Source organism: Gouania willdenowi, unplaced genomic scaffold, assembly GCF_900634775.1.
Source record: "Gouania willdenowi unplaced genomic scaffold, fGouWil2.1 scaffold_55_arrow_ctg1, whole genome shotgun sequence".
Lineage (NCBI taxonomy): Eukaryota > Metazoa > Chordata > Actinopteri > Blenniiformes > Gobiesocidae > Gouania > Gouania willdenowi.
Genome location: NW_021145219.1, coordinates 281401 through 299166, shown reverse-complemented (window position 1 = coordinate 299166; position 17766 = coordinate 281401). Strand labels below are relative to the sequence as shown.

The 17766-nt window shown below is 40.1% G+C and overlaps 1 protein-coding gene across 1 annotated transcript; it reads left to right on the top strand.

The window, feature by feature from the left end:
- The first annotated feature begins 1343 nt into the window (after positions 1-1343).
- On the top strand, positions 1344-15063 carry nfkbiab (nuclear factor of kappa light polypeptide gene enhancer in B-cells inhibitor, alpha b). The gene is made up of 6 exons (XM_028442551.1): positions 1344-1690; positions 10080-10185; positions 10267-10477; positions 12423-12511; positions 12592-12858; positions 13874-15063. The coding sequence occupies exons 1-6, from the start codon at positions 1443-1445 to the stop codon at positions 13907-13909; spliced, it is 957 nt and encodes a 318-aa protein (XP_028298352.1). The 5' UTR covers positions 1344-1442; the 3' UTR covers positions 13910-15063.
- Positions 15064-17766: the final 2703 nt, after the last annotated feature.

The window sequence follows — 17766 nt, the reverse complement described above, 5'->3', positions numbered from 1 at the left end:
AAAAGGTCTTCAGCGTGTATGAGAAAAGTTAAATAATAAATACTTTTTTAGGAACTGGTTACCAAAACTAAATGTTACTGAACAAATGGAAACACAGAAATAACTGCAACAAGGTTGGGCTGTAAACCACAGATTGAGATGAGTGTACAGAGGGGTAATCCATAAAGGAGGGTTAACAAACTCTGAGTCTATCCATAAACTCTTGGTCAACATACCCCGTGATGGGAAACTCTGGGTATCGGATTCCATTAAAGCTGGTATGAAGTGGGTTAATCAACCCTGAGTATGTAAACCTTGGGTTACTGACGTGCACGCGCGCGATAAAAAGCCATCATCAATGGATCGAAGATGAGTCGAGCTGCCATGGCAACCACCCGGAAAATAGTGTTGCTTTGTGGCATTTTTTAGGACGTTGAGATGACTCTGGCAACAATATTACATTAAAAATCAATATAAATGATGCGATATCAAGCAGCATTTACTGTCTTTATATCCAGTGTAACAGGAGGGCTCTCTATGCAGCCATCCTATGCTGCTGACACGTCTCCTCAAACACATTTTATTCATATTATTCACCGCTTGTCACGTCACTGAAGAGATAAAGTGATGAAGCAACCAAAAAGTGTGACTAATTACGGGTGATTTAAGCCACAATTGTCACTGAAGACTGAACGCACCTTTAGAACAGGCTCATATTCCTCAAACACCGGCTTATTTCACCCATTACGGTGAATAAATCACTATTTTCCGGGTGGTTACCATGGCAGCTCAAGTCATCTTCGCTTTTTATCGTGCGCGTGCACGTCAGTAACCCAAGGTTTACATACTCAGGGTTGATTAACCCACTTCATACCAGCTGTAATGGAATCAGACACCCAGAGTTTCCCATCACGGGGTATGTTGACCCAGAGTTTATGGATAGACTCAGAGTTTGTTAACCCTCCTTTATGGAATACCCCTCTGAGCTCACAGTAACCATGGTGATGCTGCGTTTAGTTGTTATGCTGCAAAGAAGTGGAACAAACTGCAGCAGAGCTGAATTCAGCATCACATGTGAACATCTTTAAATCAAAGTTAAAGGAAGTCTTTTTCTTTTCTTTTTTGTAGGATTGAGAGGGAGATTTTTGTCATGTTATTGTTGATGTAATGTGTTTGTTGATGATTTTAATGTTCTTATTGATTTTAAGCTGTTGAATGTTTTTGATCTTGTAAAGAACATTGAGTTGCCTTGTATATGAAATGCGCTATACAAATACATTTGCCTTGCCTCGTGCGCGCGTGTGTAGAAATTCCCTCATGAACTTGTGTTATTCTAAAGAGACACTTGCTGGAAATCCCCCACATAGCTCCTCCCACAGCACGCACATGCACGTGCACACGCACACACAGCAGATCCTGGACTCAAACCAAGCTCAGCTCGTATCCGACTGTCCGGACCCAGCATGGACTTCCATCGGATCACGGCACCCAACCAAATGGATTACAACCGGGACTCAAAGGAAGGGAAGGCGGCCCAGGCCACTGAGGAGCGGCTGGACAGCGGCCTGGACTCCCTGAAGGAGGAGGAGTACCAGGCCGTGGCCGCGGAGCTCGTTCGGCTGCGGCTGGAATGTGAGCCCAGGCCTCAGCAGGCCTCTGCCCCGGGAGAGCTGCCCGGCTGGTGGAGCCAGACCACCGAGGAGGGGGACACGTAAGTCTGGACGTGGACAGTGGGTTTAGGGCCGGTTTGGGTCTGTGGGGGGGGGTTATTTCTTTCCAGTGGAGGGTGTCTTTCTTTACTCTGCTCGGGACCGAGCCTGGCTTTCCCCGAATCGAGGCTTTGTTTTGACCGTATGGCTGGTTAAAATACGTAGCTGTGTTGCTCCTTAATCGTTCTGCAACTAGTCTGTCCAGTAACTAAATATTAAACACTCAACAAAAGGCCATCATCGGTGAGAGCAGAATAAACGGCGTTAAGCCAGACTGGGAAAGTCCCAGGCGCGCCGACATGAAACCCGAGTGATGCGCGTCCCCGAGAGGAAAACTTTTTAAAATAATGTAAACTTGCTAAAAAGTCAGTCTGTGGTGTAGATGGTTAAACCTCTGTCTTCCAGTGAGCTTTATCTGTGACCTTTAGTGAAGCAGAATCATCAATAAAGCACACATTTCCTCCGCAGAGAAATATAGTCCGTCTTCGTGTAACGGAAGGATATCATGTTTCTCCTAATGTTTATGTCCAGGAATAATTCAGAACGTTAGCTGTGCCGATGCTTTTATTTTGAAAAGACACAAGCGCTGTACCCTTTGAAATATTTAAATATTGTATTAATACAATTGGCCATCTGCATAAACTTAAAGGTTTGCATACAGTGTCGTGTGTATTTTTCAAAATCCTGTGTAGAATATCTATATTCTACATTGGTCTATGTAGGCTTTTATTTTTGAAAAGGTGAGCTCTCCATTTTATATATAAATAATGAAACATGCTATGGTACATCTTTAATGGAGTTCAAGGCTGTTTATTTTAAGATGTATATTTTCACAGCATTCCTTTGCCTCTCACTGTGACCATTAATGTTTGCTTTAAAAAAATAAAACCCAGAAAAAGCAGATGAAATCTGTAAAATGTTCAGTCAGAACTGCATGTTAAAGAGCCAAAGTAGCAGCATCCCTACTGTAACATATAAATAAACACGCGCTAAACTTAAATTGTATATTATGAACAGTTTTTAAAAAAATATAATTGGATAAATCAGCATCTCAACCATAGAGCAGGATTGTAAACTTTAAAGTTCTTATGTGAGAAAAGGAGATGATCAACATGCTCCGTTGTCTCCTGTGGTAGAGAACGTTCTCTCCACAGAGACACTGGTGCCAGACATGCACAGATGCTTCTTGGCCAACTTTGAAATCATAGGAAATAGCCTTGATTCTTTCAAACTCAAGCTTTTATTCAGGATTAGTGAATCTCACGCTCAGTAACAGTAGCTAAAAGATCTCTCAGACATACTTGGGCGTACATCTGCAGAGCAGACTCCATTAGTTAGCTGCCCAGCACGTCTTCATCTGGGCCCTCATGTACAAAAGGTACGTACGCCCAAAAACGGATGTATCAATATTGGAGTGAGCGTGGAAATGTGTAGTCTTTCACGTCAAGTCCTGAGGTGGGGTTTGTACGTTTCTACATCTATTGATGCTTTAAATTCTAAGGATATATTAGGCACACTATCAAAATAATACAACACATGAACATCTGAGCTGCTGTTGAACTGCATCATTTACACCAGGGGTCCCAAATCCTGTCCTCAAGGGCCACTATCCAGCACGTTTTAGATGTTTCCCTCTTTCACAACCTGAGAATGATCCTGGTCATTTCAATCAGGTGTGTTGGAAGAAGGAAACATCTAAAACATGCTGGATAGTGGCCCTTGAGGACCAGGATTGGGGACCCCTGTTTTACACTTTGTTGTGAGTTAAAGTTTATTTATTTATTTATTTTTTAATCAGTCTAATGTGAGTCAGCCACATGTTGTTCACATCCTGTTTGAGCTCTGTGCGCTGGGATCTCCTTTGCGTCTGAACACTCCGTTAATGCTTTCAGTCCAGCATCATTAGCAGCCTCACACACACATTCACACACACTAACTGGTTGTTCACCGCAACCAATCGATGCGTGTGTGAGGGGGGTTGGGCTGAGGCAGTGGGGTTGGCGATAGACATATTGGTAAACGGACTACACTTATCGCTTTAGTCCCAAAGCGTTTTACACTGAGTCACATTTACCACGTTCGGCCCCAGCCTGTTTGATGCTCAGATACAGGACAAACATTAAGCCTGATGTACGCTTTCAGAATGTTTCTGATTCACGCCCAAAAAGAACTAGGATTGCCTGTTATATTGCTCTGTCTCTGCTAAGGCTGAACGATTAACCTTAATCACATCAATATTAAGGTTTTCACTACTGCGAGAACGTAACCTCAGATGCTGAGGTTTTTTCTTCCGTCTTCATCAATTGAGTGATATATACAGTGGGGGGAAAAAGTATTTAGTCAGCCACCAATTGTGCAAGTACTCCCACTTAAAAAGATGAAAGAGGCCTGGAATTTTCATCATAGGTATACCTCAACTATGAGAGACAAAATGAGGGAAAAAGGAAAATCTCCAATTTTTTAAAGAAAAATTTGAGTTTCGATTCGATTTTCGATTATTTTTTTTTATGCACTTAAAAATAACTGCAGAAATCAGATATATTGTCAAAAATGCAACATTATTGCTGTGATTGTCCTCAATAGTTAAAATGCATAGAAAAATCCCAAAATAAAAAGTAAAAGAGTCTCTGTCATTCAACAATTTCAAGCTTTAACACAGGTTTAAGCAAAAGTGCAACGGTAACTTCATAGCAGCTTAAATTATCTGATTAATAAATCAGATAACTACATATTCTCTAACATTACAATTAAAAAAAGAAAAAAAACTCTTCCCTTAGCATCCCAGCATAGTGCGAATAAAAAATGAAACATGCACACATAGCCTACTCAAAGGGTAAACAAAGAGGGGCTGGCTGAAAATGTTCGAAAAAACTGTGGTGGGGAAAAAAACATGGTCCGTTCCTTCCGGTGTCCGGGTGGCGTCCGTGACTTTAACTTTAGTTCCTGTCATTTAGTTATTCTGAAAAACAATCATTTTTGATCATTTATAAATCATTATTGATTGAATCTAATATTCAATGTGTTGGCACATTTCTATGGACCGAGGGGATAAAAAGATAAAATAGACATTAATATAATAGAAGGAAATAACTATTATTTTTACAGTTCTTTGTTCATATATTTTAATAAAATCCCCCCTTTCATTTATTAAAGAACCTGCTGTGAAGGTCTTCTCTCATGACACTTTTCATCTCCTTAGTGAAGGATGGGTCTTCATTATTTTCCACCAGCACCTCACACAGGTGATGTGGTCCAGGACAGGCTTTGATGGCTGACAGTGTCACTCATGTCTTTGAGGCATGTACATCAATAAACTGGCTCAGTGGCTCAAAGAGCTGGCACACTTGCTCCATGACACTTACGTTAGCATCCTTGGGCATCAGATGCCATACTCCCCTTTCTCCAGCCAGTGTAGCACATGATAAAAGCTTATCATGTCGGTGGTTATGGAGACCAGGTCTGTCTTTGTAATTGGGGTGAGGTAATGAATGATGAAGCTGATGTATGGTAGACCAGTTCCACTTTCACTTGTCCACAGGTCAGTTGTTGCAGCAAAAAAATCCCCTGAGTTAAACTTCTGCATACATCAGCTTTAACCTGATTGTAGAGTTTGGGGATTTCAGTCATGAAAAAGAAAATTTGTGACGCACAGCAGTTTATCAGCCTCAAAAAGCCAGGCCTCTCCACAATTTGGAATGTCATCATATCTTTAGCAATGAACAAAGAAATGGCTGCATTTAGATCATTGGCTTTTTGGGTTGAGGACGCATAAGCAGCCTGTTTCTGAAATGCGTCCTTTAATGGTTGCGTTACTGAGGTAGAATGCGATGTACAGGCAGTAGCACACCCTCTCTGTGAAAAAAAATCAATAGAAAATGTAATTATTAATTATTACTGTCATTGTTATAATACTAAGCATACAAACAGATCACAAAACACACAATTTAGATCACTTTAGTGAAAAAAAGGTTGGATAATTTTTTCGATAAAAACAAAAAGGATTATTGTTAAATTGATTATGAAAACTGTATTTTGGCTGTTATCTCTAGACACTTGTTATATTCACCTTTTTATATTATTTATATATAGTTTATTCTACAAATAATCTATATTATATAAGTATTATATACTGGTTGTCTGTCTCTCTGTCAGCTTGCTTGTCTGTTGTCAGATACAGTTGTGTGCGAAAGTCAGGGCACCCCTTTAAAAACAGCATATTTTATATATTTAAAAAGTTATATTCATATTTACTGTCTCTCTGGTATATGGGAAAAAAAGACAATATTGTCAGGAAACATTAATGCATAGTTACATTTTATTTAATAAATTGAACAAAATTACAAAAATGAAAAACATAATTTTGGCATGTGCAAAAGTCGGGGCACCCTACGGCATCAGTACCTTCAGTACTTAGTAACACCCCCTCTGGCAGATATCACAGCTTGTAAACGCTTCTTATAGCCAACAACAAGTCTCTGGATTCTATTATTTGGGATTTTTCCCCATTCTTCCTTGCAAAAGGCTTCCAGTTCTGCAATATTCCTAGGACGTCTTGCATGCACAGCTCTTTTAAGATCTACCCACAGATTTTCGATAATGTTTAAGTCGGGAGCCTGTGAAGGCCATTCCAAAACCTTCAGCTTGCGTTTCTTGAAGTAGTCCATGGTGGATTTGGAGGTATGTTTAGGATCATTATCCTGTTGTAGAAGCCATCCTCTTTTCAGCTTTAGCTTTTTTACAGATGCTGTGATATTTGCCTCCAGAATTTGCTGGTATTTAATTGAATCCATTCTTCCCTCCACCCGAGCAATGTTTCCTGTCCCACTGGCTGCAACACAACCCCAAAGCATGATGGATCCACCCCCATATTTAACAGTTGGCAAGGTGTTCTTTTCATGAAATGCTGCTCCTTTTTTTCTCCAAACATACCTTTGCTTATTGTGGCCAAAGAGTTCTATTTTAACTTCATCAGTCCACAGCACTTGTTTCCAAAAGTCATCAGGCTTCTGTAGATGTTCTGTTGCATATTTTTGACGTTGTATTTTATGATGAGGTCGTAGATAAGGTTTTTTTCTACAGACTCTTCCATGAAGGTCTTGTTTGTGCAAGTATCGGCGCACAGTGGAAGGGTGCACCACCACTCCTGAGTCTGCTAAATCTTCCTGGAGGTCTTTTGAAGTCAAATGTGGGTTTTGGTTTACCTTTCTGACCAGACTACGAGCTGTTCTCTCCGAGAGTTTCCTTGGTCTTCCAGATCTCTTCTTGACCTCCACAGTTCCCCTCACCTGCCATCTCTTAATTATGCCTCGCACTGTGGAAACTGCAAGCTGAAAACGCTTTGCTATCTTCTTGTAGCCCTCCCCGGCATTGTGGGCATCAATTACTTTCATTTTTTCTGTCTTACGCAGCTTCTTAGAGGAACCCATGGTTGCTGAGTGTTTGTACAAGGTTTGTGGAGTCGCCGTATTTAAGAAACCCTCAAATTGGCACCAGCTGGCACTCCCTAATGACAATTGTTGACACATGCTTCAGGACCAATGAGCTGGTAGAGGTCTGAGCTTGTAAAAAGAATCTGACACTTTGAAACTCTCAGGGTGCCCCGACTTTTGCACATGCCAAAATTATGTTTTTCATTTTTGTAATTTTGTTCAATTTATAAAATAAAATGTAACTATGCATTAATGTTTCCTGACAATATTGTCTTTTTTTCACATATACCAAAGAGACAGTAAATATGAATATAACTTTTTAAATATATAAAATATGCTGTTTTTAAAGGGGTGCCCTGACTTTCGCACACAACTGTAGATGCTGAGTCACACGTCAACGCTGCACCGGTGAACGGAGCTGAGATTAAAGTCAGTCACTTTGCATTTACTAACTCAAAGATGTCCCAATACAACTTTTTCATTTCCGATATGATACCGATATTGCAGCCTTGAGTATTGACCGATACAGATATTGATCCGATATCAGCATGAATTATACATCCTTTTATTTCATTTATTACATTTATTTTTTCTCTCTCTCTTTTCTTTAATAAAAAAATAATATTTACCTATTTTGTAGAGTGGAATGTTAGAAAAGGTTGTTACTCAAACAATAAACAATAGTCAGCAACAGTAGGTATGAGAAAAACTGACACATTTATTATTAGCCAATTGGTTACGTCATTTTTAACCTTCAATGTAATATCTATAGTATTCCACAATTGAATAAAATAATAAAAAATTAATAAAAACAAAAAAACGGATAATCCGGATATTTGAGTTCGATATCCGATTTCAGGTAATATCGGACCCAATATCCGATATCGGATCGGGACAACCCTACTAACTCAGTCCACCCAGTATGTATTTGTCCCAAATCCTCATCACTGCAGCTCTGCATCAATATTTGGGGAATTATTACGCCGACTTTATGAAGTGAAATCTACAATTAATAAGCCGTTCAGATAATGTGCCAAATCATGGATCAACTTTGTACAGTTGTGCCACTATCTGGTCAGTTTACATTAGTGACTACAGCAAATTAGACAGAGAAAACTCAACATACATATACATCATGCACCCAAGCTTAAGGTTAACTTACCTTGCCATCGCTAAGCAGTTGCGGGTGATGATCGTGCAAACTTTCTTTTTGCAGCTCCTGCAGATAGGGCTGCCATCCTCAACCAGCTGTTTTTGCGCATTTTTGTAGTAACCAAAATAAGTCCAGACTTCCGATTTTGTTCTTTTTGAAGGCAGAAAAATGGCCGCTAGTATCACGTCCTCCCTCTGCCATGTCTTCTTCATGACAAGCACACGTTGTATGCTGCACATGTGTAGGGAGACTTTAATAAAGTACCTCGCAAGTTTTCCACACCGTGGTTATCGACCGCTGAGGTTACCATGGTAATTAAATCATAAGCGGTAACCTTCACCGTGGGGAATTTTACCGTGAATTACTGTGACCGTGGATTACCGTGACCCCGGTAACTGTTACATCCCTAGATGCAACTATACATTCAGCCCACAGTTCAATACGTACCTCGGTTTTTTGGTCACGGTTGGGTTTGGTTCTGGTTGGCCAGGCTGTTGAAGTGTTTCCAGTGTTAAGTGTTTTAAGTAAATTTTAAAGAACAGCAAGGTATTAAGACAGAGAGCTACATTTTTTCATTTCAAACCATTTTAATGAATGTAGTGAATGTAGTGTGGGGACTCATTTACTCTGGGTCCTAGTGTCAGCCGTTCGTTGATGCCCGTTTCGTTTACTGCATTTACCGAGGTCCGTGTGTGCTTAATAAGTCTGTGTCCCCGTGTGAAAGTCTGCATGTTTTTGCTTTCGGTCATCCACTTTTTTCATTATATACATGTATTATAAGGCTCTTATAAATAGTCTCTGCTCTAGTTCGGACGGCCATCTTGGATTATGTTGTCATGGCGATAAATCGCACATGCACAGAACGACCCAAAGCAGAATTAAGCAAGTTATCAGTGATGCTGATATAAAATACATTTAATGAATTATGATAATTGGAAAATGTTTTTTCTTTGCAATGTATTAATAAAGAGCTGTATTACTGTTCTAAAATATGTGATTGCAAAATGTACATTATTTTCTATGAGATTTGAAAAATAGTCCAAATTTTTTTTTTTTTTTCAAAAAAGGTTAAACTTTTGTTTTTTTTTAGCCTTTTAGTTATTTATTTATTTTAGTATTTTGTCACAATGGGGGGCCTTGAAAGTTTTTCATTTTTTTAAGGGGGTACAGCAGAAAGGTTTTGTAATCACTTCCTTCATTGATAAGTGTAGATTCTGCTATTTTTGATAAGGACGTGTTATGAAGACTAATGGTGGAGATGTGCCCTCATGTTGAAATAATTCTACATTTTGAAGCAACCCTTACCTGCACTGAATTGAAATAATTTAGAACAATACACTGAAATACAAGGCTTTACAGAACAGAATGCTATTGTAGACTCAACATGTAAGGTTAGAACATGATTTTTATAATAATATCTTTTGATCTAAAGTGGGCTGGTCTGAATAATGAAGCTCCAGGGCTAAAAATGAGTCCCACTCATTTCCCACTCATGCGTCCCTGACCGTGGATACCGCACAAAATGCTTCAATATATTAATGAGAATTGTTTCATGTCTAGTGAGTACTAACCAATCAGTGGCAGAGTAGGGTGGGCCATGGCTTCACCATTTAATGGAAAAAATAGCCTATTTGTCTCCTCATAGATACTACAGAATAATGCGCATCGAAGGGGATTTAGAAGTGGATTTAGGCAATGATAACTGACAAATAAGTGTTCTTGTGGAACATAATTTTCTCGCCTGATTTTTCGTTAAATGAAATAAATGTATCTGAGGACATTTTATGCAACAGCTTTTCTTTCTTATAGTTTGCTGCACCTGGCCATCATCCATGAGGCTAAGGACTACATCATGACAATGATCAACCTGTCAAGAAACACAGACTTCCTAAACACACAGAATGACCTCAGACAGGTACTTGGAGAGTTTTTTTTCACACCTCTGCTGCTGAATAAATGCATTATTCCTCTAAACTCTGCTGTGTCTCACACTCAGACTCCTCTTCACTTGGCTGTGATCACAAACCAGCCTGATGTGTGTCTCAGTCTCCTGACGTCTGGTTGTGATATCACACTAGTAGACAACAGAGGAGATACTGCTCTCCACATTGCCTGTCGCCATGGTAACCTGCACTGCTTCAGTGTCATCACACAAAACTGCCATCCGGAGCAGCTCCACACGGCGATGGCCTCCTGTAACTACAACGGTAATTGTCGTCCTTGTGTAATGAAATACTTTGTAGTGAAGACGGTGACTCAGTCGTTCTGTTGATGTGACAGGTTCACCTAATGCTGCACTTTTCCATTTTCAACAAGTTTATTCAACATGTTGATACTCTGAAATGGAGTCACTTAAAAAGTAACTAAACCCCAAAACCATTTTGTTCCGCTGAATACAAATGTATTTGGGTCTAAAGTAGTGCTGTTACTGATCCTGGTCCAACTCTCAACATTTTAGTCAAACTATTTCAATTTGACATATTTAGTTGTAAAATGTCAGTGACTGCCCTCTATGGGTTGAAACCCGTTTGTTGCAATTGATTTTTGCTATTGGCTGAGAACAAGATCATGTGACGTTTTGGAACCATCTTGCATCACAAACAAACACTTTTAGCCCCGCCCCTTCTATAAAAAGTAGCAGGTGTGGGCTCTACAATCTGTGGTCACACACACACACACACACACACACACACACACACACACACACACACACACACACACACACACACACACACACACAGGTGGCGTATCATTCAAGGCAAACGCACACCCCTACTGTATATGCATATAACGGGTCTCGCCAGTGCTGTTGAGCATTGGAGCCCCTACGGTGTAATTTTGCTCCCATACAGTGTGTTTTGACCAGTGTAAAGAGTTTTTCTGTAGTTTATTTTCCTTTTTTAATCGGTACTGTTGTCATGATTGTTGCACACTTTCAGGTGTGCCGGTGTTGTTTAAACTCTCTTTTTAATCTGCATAACCGAGAAAAACATACATCAGCTGCACCGTCTATCAAATACAGGTGATTGGGCAGCTGGATCTCAGTCCGTAGCAACATGGGTTGGGAACTGAAGGGTTGCCGGTTCAAGTTCCGGTGCGGACCAAAAAACTGAAGTTGTTTTGGTAGCTGGATCTCGAGCTTCGAACAGTCTGCTCTGGTGCGCTCCCTTCATAGTAAAAGCAACACAGGTCCTGTTTGTACATGTGTGTGATTCAGGTCTGTGTGTGAGAAGCGTGAGAAGAGTGTAAAACCCGAAGTTCCCTTCAGGGATTAATAAAGTAATTTGCCCTGTCCTTACCGGAGGACCACAAGGACCCCCGATGTTGCTTGTGTGCATCCTCTTCTTGGTAACACTAATTACCATCTAAACAGTGTGCTTTATAATCTCAAAATGAATGAGTTTGGGGAGCGTATCCATAACCATCCTAATATATTTGTAAAGTGTGTCTTGGAATCAGTCTTTTGAATAAAATGTTATTTCTTGTCTATACAGTGTATAGTAAGGCAGTAACGAGGTAAAACTTTAGCTTTACTTCACAAAATGTGTCCGTCAAAGGGTTATAAATTTCAAAATGTTGTTAACCCTGTATAATGTGTGTTAATGTTCTCTCTGTGTTTTAATATAGATAGATTAATAGTAATTGATCTGTGGCTCTCAGCCTCCCATTTGGTGGGTGGGGCTTAAATGGCTCTTATGATGCTAAAGGTTGCTAACTCCAGGCCTAGCCGGTCATAACACACACAGATACCAAAAGCAAGCTGACTCGTTGTTAACCACGTTTTTTCCTCATGTTATTGAGTGCAGCAGCCTTTTTAAACTTCATCCGAACTCAGTCAGTAATTCAGGCATTTTTTTTTAGCTAACTATGAAGGTCTATAGTGCCACACATGATTTTTGGTTTGCTTAGAAATAGGATGTGGTAAAGGGGCGGGGCTTATGCTTTCTTTTTTTCTTTTTATACAGTGTTTAGAGGTTAGCATCAACTCTGTAGATTTAGCTCCAGAGCTAGTTTTATTGGGTCAATTTATCAGTTTAAAGTTTAAAACATGAATAATATGCAAACATCAGTTTATCAGTCCTTGGTATAATAATTACCTTACATCCTTAACGGAATTTATTTGTACTAACTTGGAACTTCCTTTTGTTACAGGTCAGAATTGCCTCCACCTGGCATCTGTTCATGGTTTTCTCTCACTTGTAGAGAACTTGTTGGATTTAGGTGCTCATATAAATGCAAAGGTAAAAAAAAAACTCACCTTATATTTATTATAAAATAGTAGCGTCATCTGTATTTTAACTAGCTTAGCATTCGTTCACAGGAGCAGCATAATGGGCGAGGGGCGCTGCACCTGGCTGTGGACCAGCAGAACCTCTCACTAGTCAAACTGCTGCTGCACAAAGGAGCAGACCCCAACCTCCTGACGTCAGGGGGCTACACCCCCTACCACCTCACATACGGTTTGGATAACAGTGACCTGAGAAATGAGCTGCACCAGTTGACGCGCCCTGACCTGAGGGAGCTGCCCGACAGTGAGTCTGAGGACAGCGAGGCAGAGGAGGAGCAGCAATCTGAGGAGGAAGAGGAGGTATGTTGACTTCATGGAGCAGACAAATGATTACACCAGATTTCTACTGGATGCGTAACGGCTTTGTGCTTCACTGTGCATCAATCCCCACTGCCTCCGTCTGAGATATGGCTTCACCAGACAGGAGATCTTGATAATTCATGCGTAATCATGTAATATAATGAGTTGTAGTCTCGATAAAGAGAAGCACAAAACCATATAAACAGTTCATTGTGTCCTTAGAGAGGAGCAGAAAGAAAGCCACTCGGCCCTGCCCTGTAGATCTTCAGCGTTTGTGGATAAGCTCAATATTTATATGTGAAATATGATCCACTGCTGCCCTGTCCTGGGTGTAGCCTCTGCTGACCATAATGAAAGCTGGAGATTGGCCCCAGCAGACCTCCATGACACTGAAAAGGAGCAAGATGGTCAGAAAATGGAGTGAAATACGATCCGCCTTGAGCACATAGGCCCTATAAAATCTTTTATTTTTTTTCAAATTTCACTTTTTTCCACTTCATTTTTTTCTCTAAAATTCTGTTTTTTTTTTTTTTTTTAAATATACATCAATTTTTTCAAAACATATTAGTTTTTAACTCTTGTAAGGAAACAAAATAAATACTAATAAAAAAAAAAAGAAAACCATAATTAAACAAAAATAAAAATGCAATTTAAAAAAATGAGTAAGATACAATTATAGTGCAATATTCCAGTAAACAATATATTGGTTCCTTCAACAAACAGTGACAAAATTTCTGTGAAGACGTACCTGCACATTTTAGTGAAAAAGCAGAAAAGGTTTTGAAAGAAAAAAAAAAATCGATACTTAACGCGAGCATATCGATAATCAATCGTGTGAGAAAATATTGCGATATATCGCCGTATCGTGATATCATCACACTCCTATTGATTAGAATGGAAACGTACAGTATCAGATCCGTTGCAGTGATACAGCAGATATGCAGCCGTTACGCATCCAGTGGAAATTGGGGGTTAGCATTCTGCAGGGTTTGTAAATGTCTGTCTGTGTTTGCAGGTGGGTTACGATGATATTCAGTGGAATGGACATTAGCAGTATGTGAGTGAGGAGGAGAAGCTATGATGGTGGATACAGTCACTGACTCTGCTAGATGGGCCACATGGGTAGTAGAAGCATCAGTGTTCTGACTGCTGCCACACCGAGGCTGGACCACAGCTCTGAAACACAACGTGGGATGTAAGCCTGCAGAAGAGACAGACAGGCTACGATCCAATCTGCTGCACCAGTACAGGACGGGACGTCTGTGTACCAGGATCGCTTTTATTCTGTAGAAGCTACAAACGATTGTCATTTAAAAGGGCTGTTGTATGATATTGTAAATGCTGTGTATACAAATATGTATTTTTCATGGAGGCTGTGAAGGTGTACAGTTGAGCAGGTTTATATGTCAAGCAGCTACGAGTTCCAGCACATGCAAGGTAAATTAAAACACTCATATTTATCATTGGAAACTGTGTGAATCATGGATAATATGATGATTAAAGCATTGAGACATACATGTTTCACATGCGTGTTATATGATATTTATACTTTCAGATACATATGACATCATCTGGGACTAGGACTGTGCCCGTATTCACAAGGCTTCTCAGAGTCTCTGAGAAGCCCTAACTTATCCTAAAAACTCCTAGCAAGGAATCTAAAAGCTGTGATTGGTTGTTGGAGAAAGGGTGGGAAAGAAGTATTCTGTGCTCCCAGTAATGAATGGAGAATAAAATCAATGGATCATACTTAGACTGCAATAAGAAATGTGTAATCATGAAATTAATTTGTACACATCATAAAATGTTTGAACCTCCGTAACCTCTGGTTAACTGTCTACGTTGGTAATTTTACGAGCAGCTGTCTTTGATTACTGTGATTGGTGGAGCTGTTTTTAAAAAGTGAAATACAAGAATGTTAAGAGGGAAACTGAGTCCTGGCAGACCTGGGAGCTCATTGCTCTGTTAATCACGATACGAGTGTGAAGCGCTGTTACCTGCTGCAATCAAAGCGAGGACGGAGATTACAGCACGCAGAGCAGGGAGAGAACAAATCACAGCAATACAGGGCTGCAATTACGTTACGCTGTGTGAAAAGTCAGAATCAAAATAGTTTTATTGCAAATTAGTTTAAAACAAAAACTCACATGAATAATAATAAATATAAGCTGTTAGCGTCTTATTAAATCACTGTTGTTGAACATCTATCTCTATGTTTCTGTCTCTTTAAGACACTTTTAGGCTTCTTAAAAGTCCTCACTACTGCTAACAGTTTTTCATCTTCGGAGCTCTTTTAGGGAAAGATTTGTAAAAGATTTTTCTAAGAGTGAAATCACTAGAAGCTACTTTTAGCCTTAGGCTGCTTTGTGAATACGGGCATAGGACTTCAACACCTTCTGGCTGGTAATATGTTTGATTATACAAGCATCTCTATCGACAGCAATGAAGCCTAGAAGTGACACAGTTGCAGAAAAAAGTCAAACTTAATGTCAATGATAACCAAATAAAATAACTAGTGCAGTGCCCATAGGAGGTGTGTCTTGCTAAAGGAAAGTGGGAAGTTAAGTAGCTTTTCATGAATGGTTTAGATGGGATGTTTAATTCAGAATAAAAGTTAAATCCTCTTTAAACTGACCTTGTAAAAACTCGATTCCTAATGCAAATTTAATTCTAAATTACATACAATTTTTTTATTACCATGGTTACAAATGTTGCTCACTGAGGACACCTGCTGGTCAATATTTACAGTGGATTTTTTTTAAGGACGTTACACCCACTTTAGTTGTTTTATAAAAGCCATTTGTGCAGTCACTCCTGTAGATTCTACACAGCTTTCCACTTATCCTGATTTACCATGACAACCTGTCAACATTTAGATGTTCTGCAAAGCTGCATTTAGGAAAACGTTAAGAAATAATTCATGAATGGTATCATTGCAGTCCAAACAAATCCAATGTTGCACGCCCTTGAACCAAGCAGCAGCCATGTTGAAAGTCTCAGGACAATCTGAGCCTGATTCACAGAGATATTTGTGAGCCCAATGTGTGCATTGCAGGTACTGTACTATATGAATGGACTAAAGTATTTGGACAAAAATCAGTTTCTTTAACAGTCGACTGTTTTTATTAGAAATACATTTATTGTGAAGTTCGTCTATATTTTGGAGTTTTTCTGTGTGATTTTGTACCCATTCATTTTGTAACATAACATTTATGAAGTCAGGCACTGATGTTGGCTGATAATCTCCATTCCAGTTTGTTCCAAAGGTGATGGATGTAGTTAAGGTGGGGGCTCTGTGTGGACCACTCTGAGCTAATCATACCATGTTGTTATGGTAATGTCCTTTCATTTCCATGAAGTTGGAAGCGTAGCATTGTCCAAAACGTCTTGGTGTGTTGAAGCAATCAAAGTTTCCTTAACTGGAGATAAGAGGCCAAGTACAAACTCTGAGAAGCAGATGTGGCAAAATAGATGAGATGAGTTTATTTGTCATTGCACATGTTACAGAGCAACGAAATCACATTTCAGTTTCATCCCGTCCAAGAAAACATGAAAAGACAATCATAAACATGGGAGCACAGGAGCGGGAGAACTGTGGTTCGCCACCAGGGCGGCGCCCCTTATTCAGATGAGAAATGGGATAACAAACGATGGGGAGGAAGAAGAGATAAAAAAAGGCAAAAACCAAACTAGGCCCTTGTAGAGAGGGGCAGAGTTTGGGATCATGAAAAAAAACTCTTCAGCAACATTGCGACAGAAACCCACAAACACAACATTCAATTCAATACAACAGCACGTTAGCACAGGGGATGGGTCTTTAGGATGGGTAGTTCGCAGGTCAGCCACAGTGTGGCGCTGCCCTTATGGCGCGCCTCCTACTGACCAACCGCTGGGAGGGAGGAGGGTTGGAGCCAGAAGAGACAGTGACAATATAGGATATGTAGTGATGTAGGGGGAGTGAAAGTGTTCGTTGAGATAAGCCTGTTTACTCAGACTCTGCTGCTGACTCTCACATAGAGATGACCTCGAGAGTTCGTTGGCAGAGCCGGGACCAGGTGTACATGAAAAGTGAGGGAAAGGTCAGAGCGTCTTATCAACATTCCGTCCTTGGAGAGTTTGGAGAGAAGAAAACAGACCACAGGCTGTTCATTCAGGGGGGGGCCGAATGAGAATAGAGAAGGTGTTTTGAAACGGGCTAGCCATAACATGGCTGCCAGCCCTACTGTTCCTGGTGAGTTCGATAAGTAATCCAATAGTGTGGCCATATCCTGTGAGACAAACTATCCTCCTCTTAAAGTTCCACGGTGGAATCCATCTGAGAGAGTTCAGAGAGTTTGGCTCCTTTCTTCGTTAACTGCGGCTTCCAATAGTGCTGCCAACGTAATCCAATTTTTTGCGATAATTCAGGAAAATGCCAGATCCAATCAGCATAAGACCCGATATCATACATTCCAATCTGGTGATGGACGTCTTCCACATCCTCAGGACTTGTGAACTCTCCCATTTCCCGTCCTTCTAATAGAGAAATTTGACCAAAAGCGAAGAAAGACCAGATAATCAATTCCATGATTAGATTCAGGATTGGGATGCTGATAGAGGCTCCTGTTAGATTTGAACAAGACAAAACAAGACAAAAGAGCAGCAAGCAGGGAAAATTTGTCAGAGGGAAAAAAATAGCGTCCGTCTCCTCTGAGAGCAAGTGGTGAAAAAACTCTATACAGTATGTATATGGTTGTTGAAGAAAAGAACCGTTTTATTTGCTGAGCTGCAGTGTTTTAGTCATGTGACGCAACCAGTGCTGGGTTTCAGGTCTGAGAAAGGGTGGAGTGTAGGCCTGGGCAATATATTGAGATTGAAGATACGATCCTGATCAACAATGTAAGACCAGCTGAACAATTGCAAGAAATT

Bases quoted from the DNA above. Each gene is read 5' to 3' on its own strand.
- nfkbiab (XM_028442551.1), top strand. From the start codon at position 1,443: ATGGACTTCCATCGGATCACGGCACCCAACCAAATGGATTACAACCGG. The intron at 10,478-12,422 runs GTAATTGTCGTC...CTTTTGTTACAG, and splicing joins GGCCTCCTGTAACTACAACG to GTCAGAATTGCCTCCACCTG. The intron at 12,859-13,873 runs GTATGTTGACTT...CTGTGTTTGCAG, and splicing joins AATCTGAGGAGGAAGAGGAG to GTGGGTTACGATGATATTCA.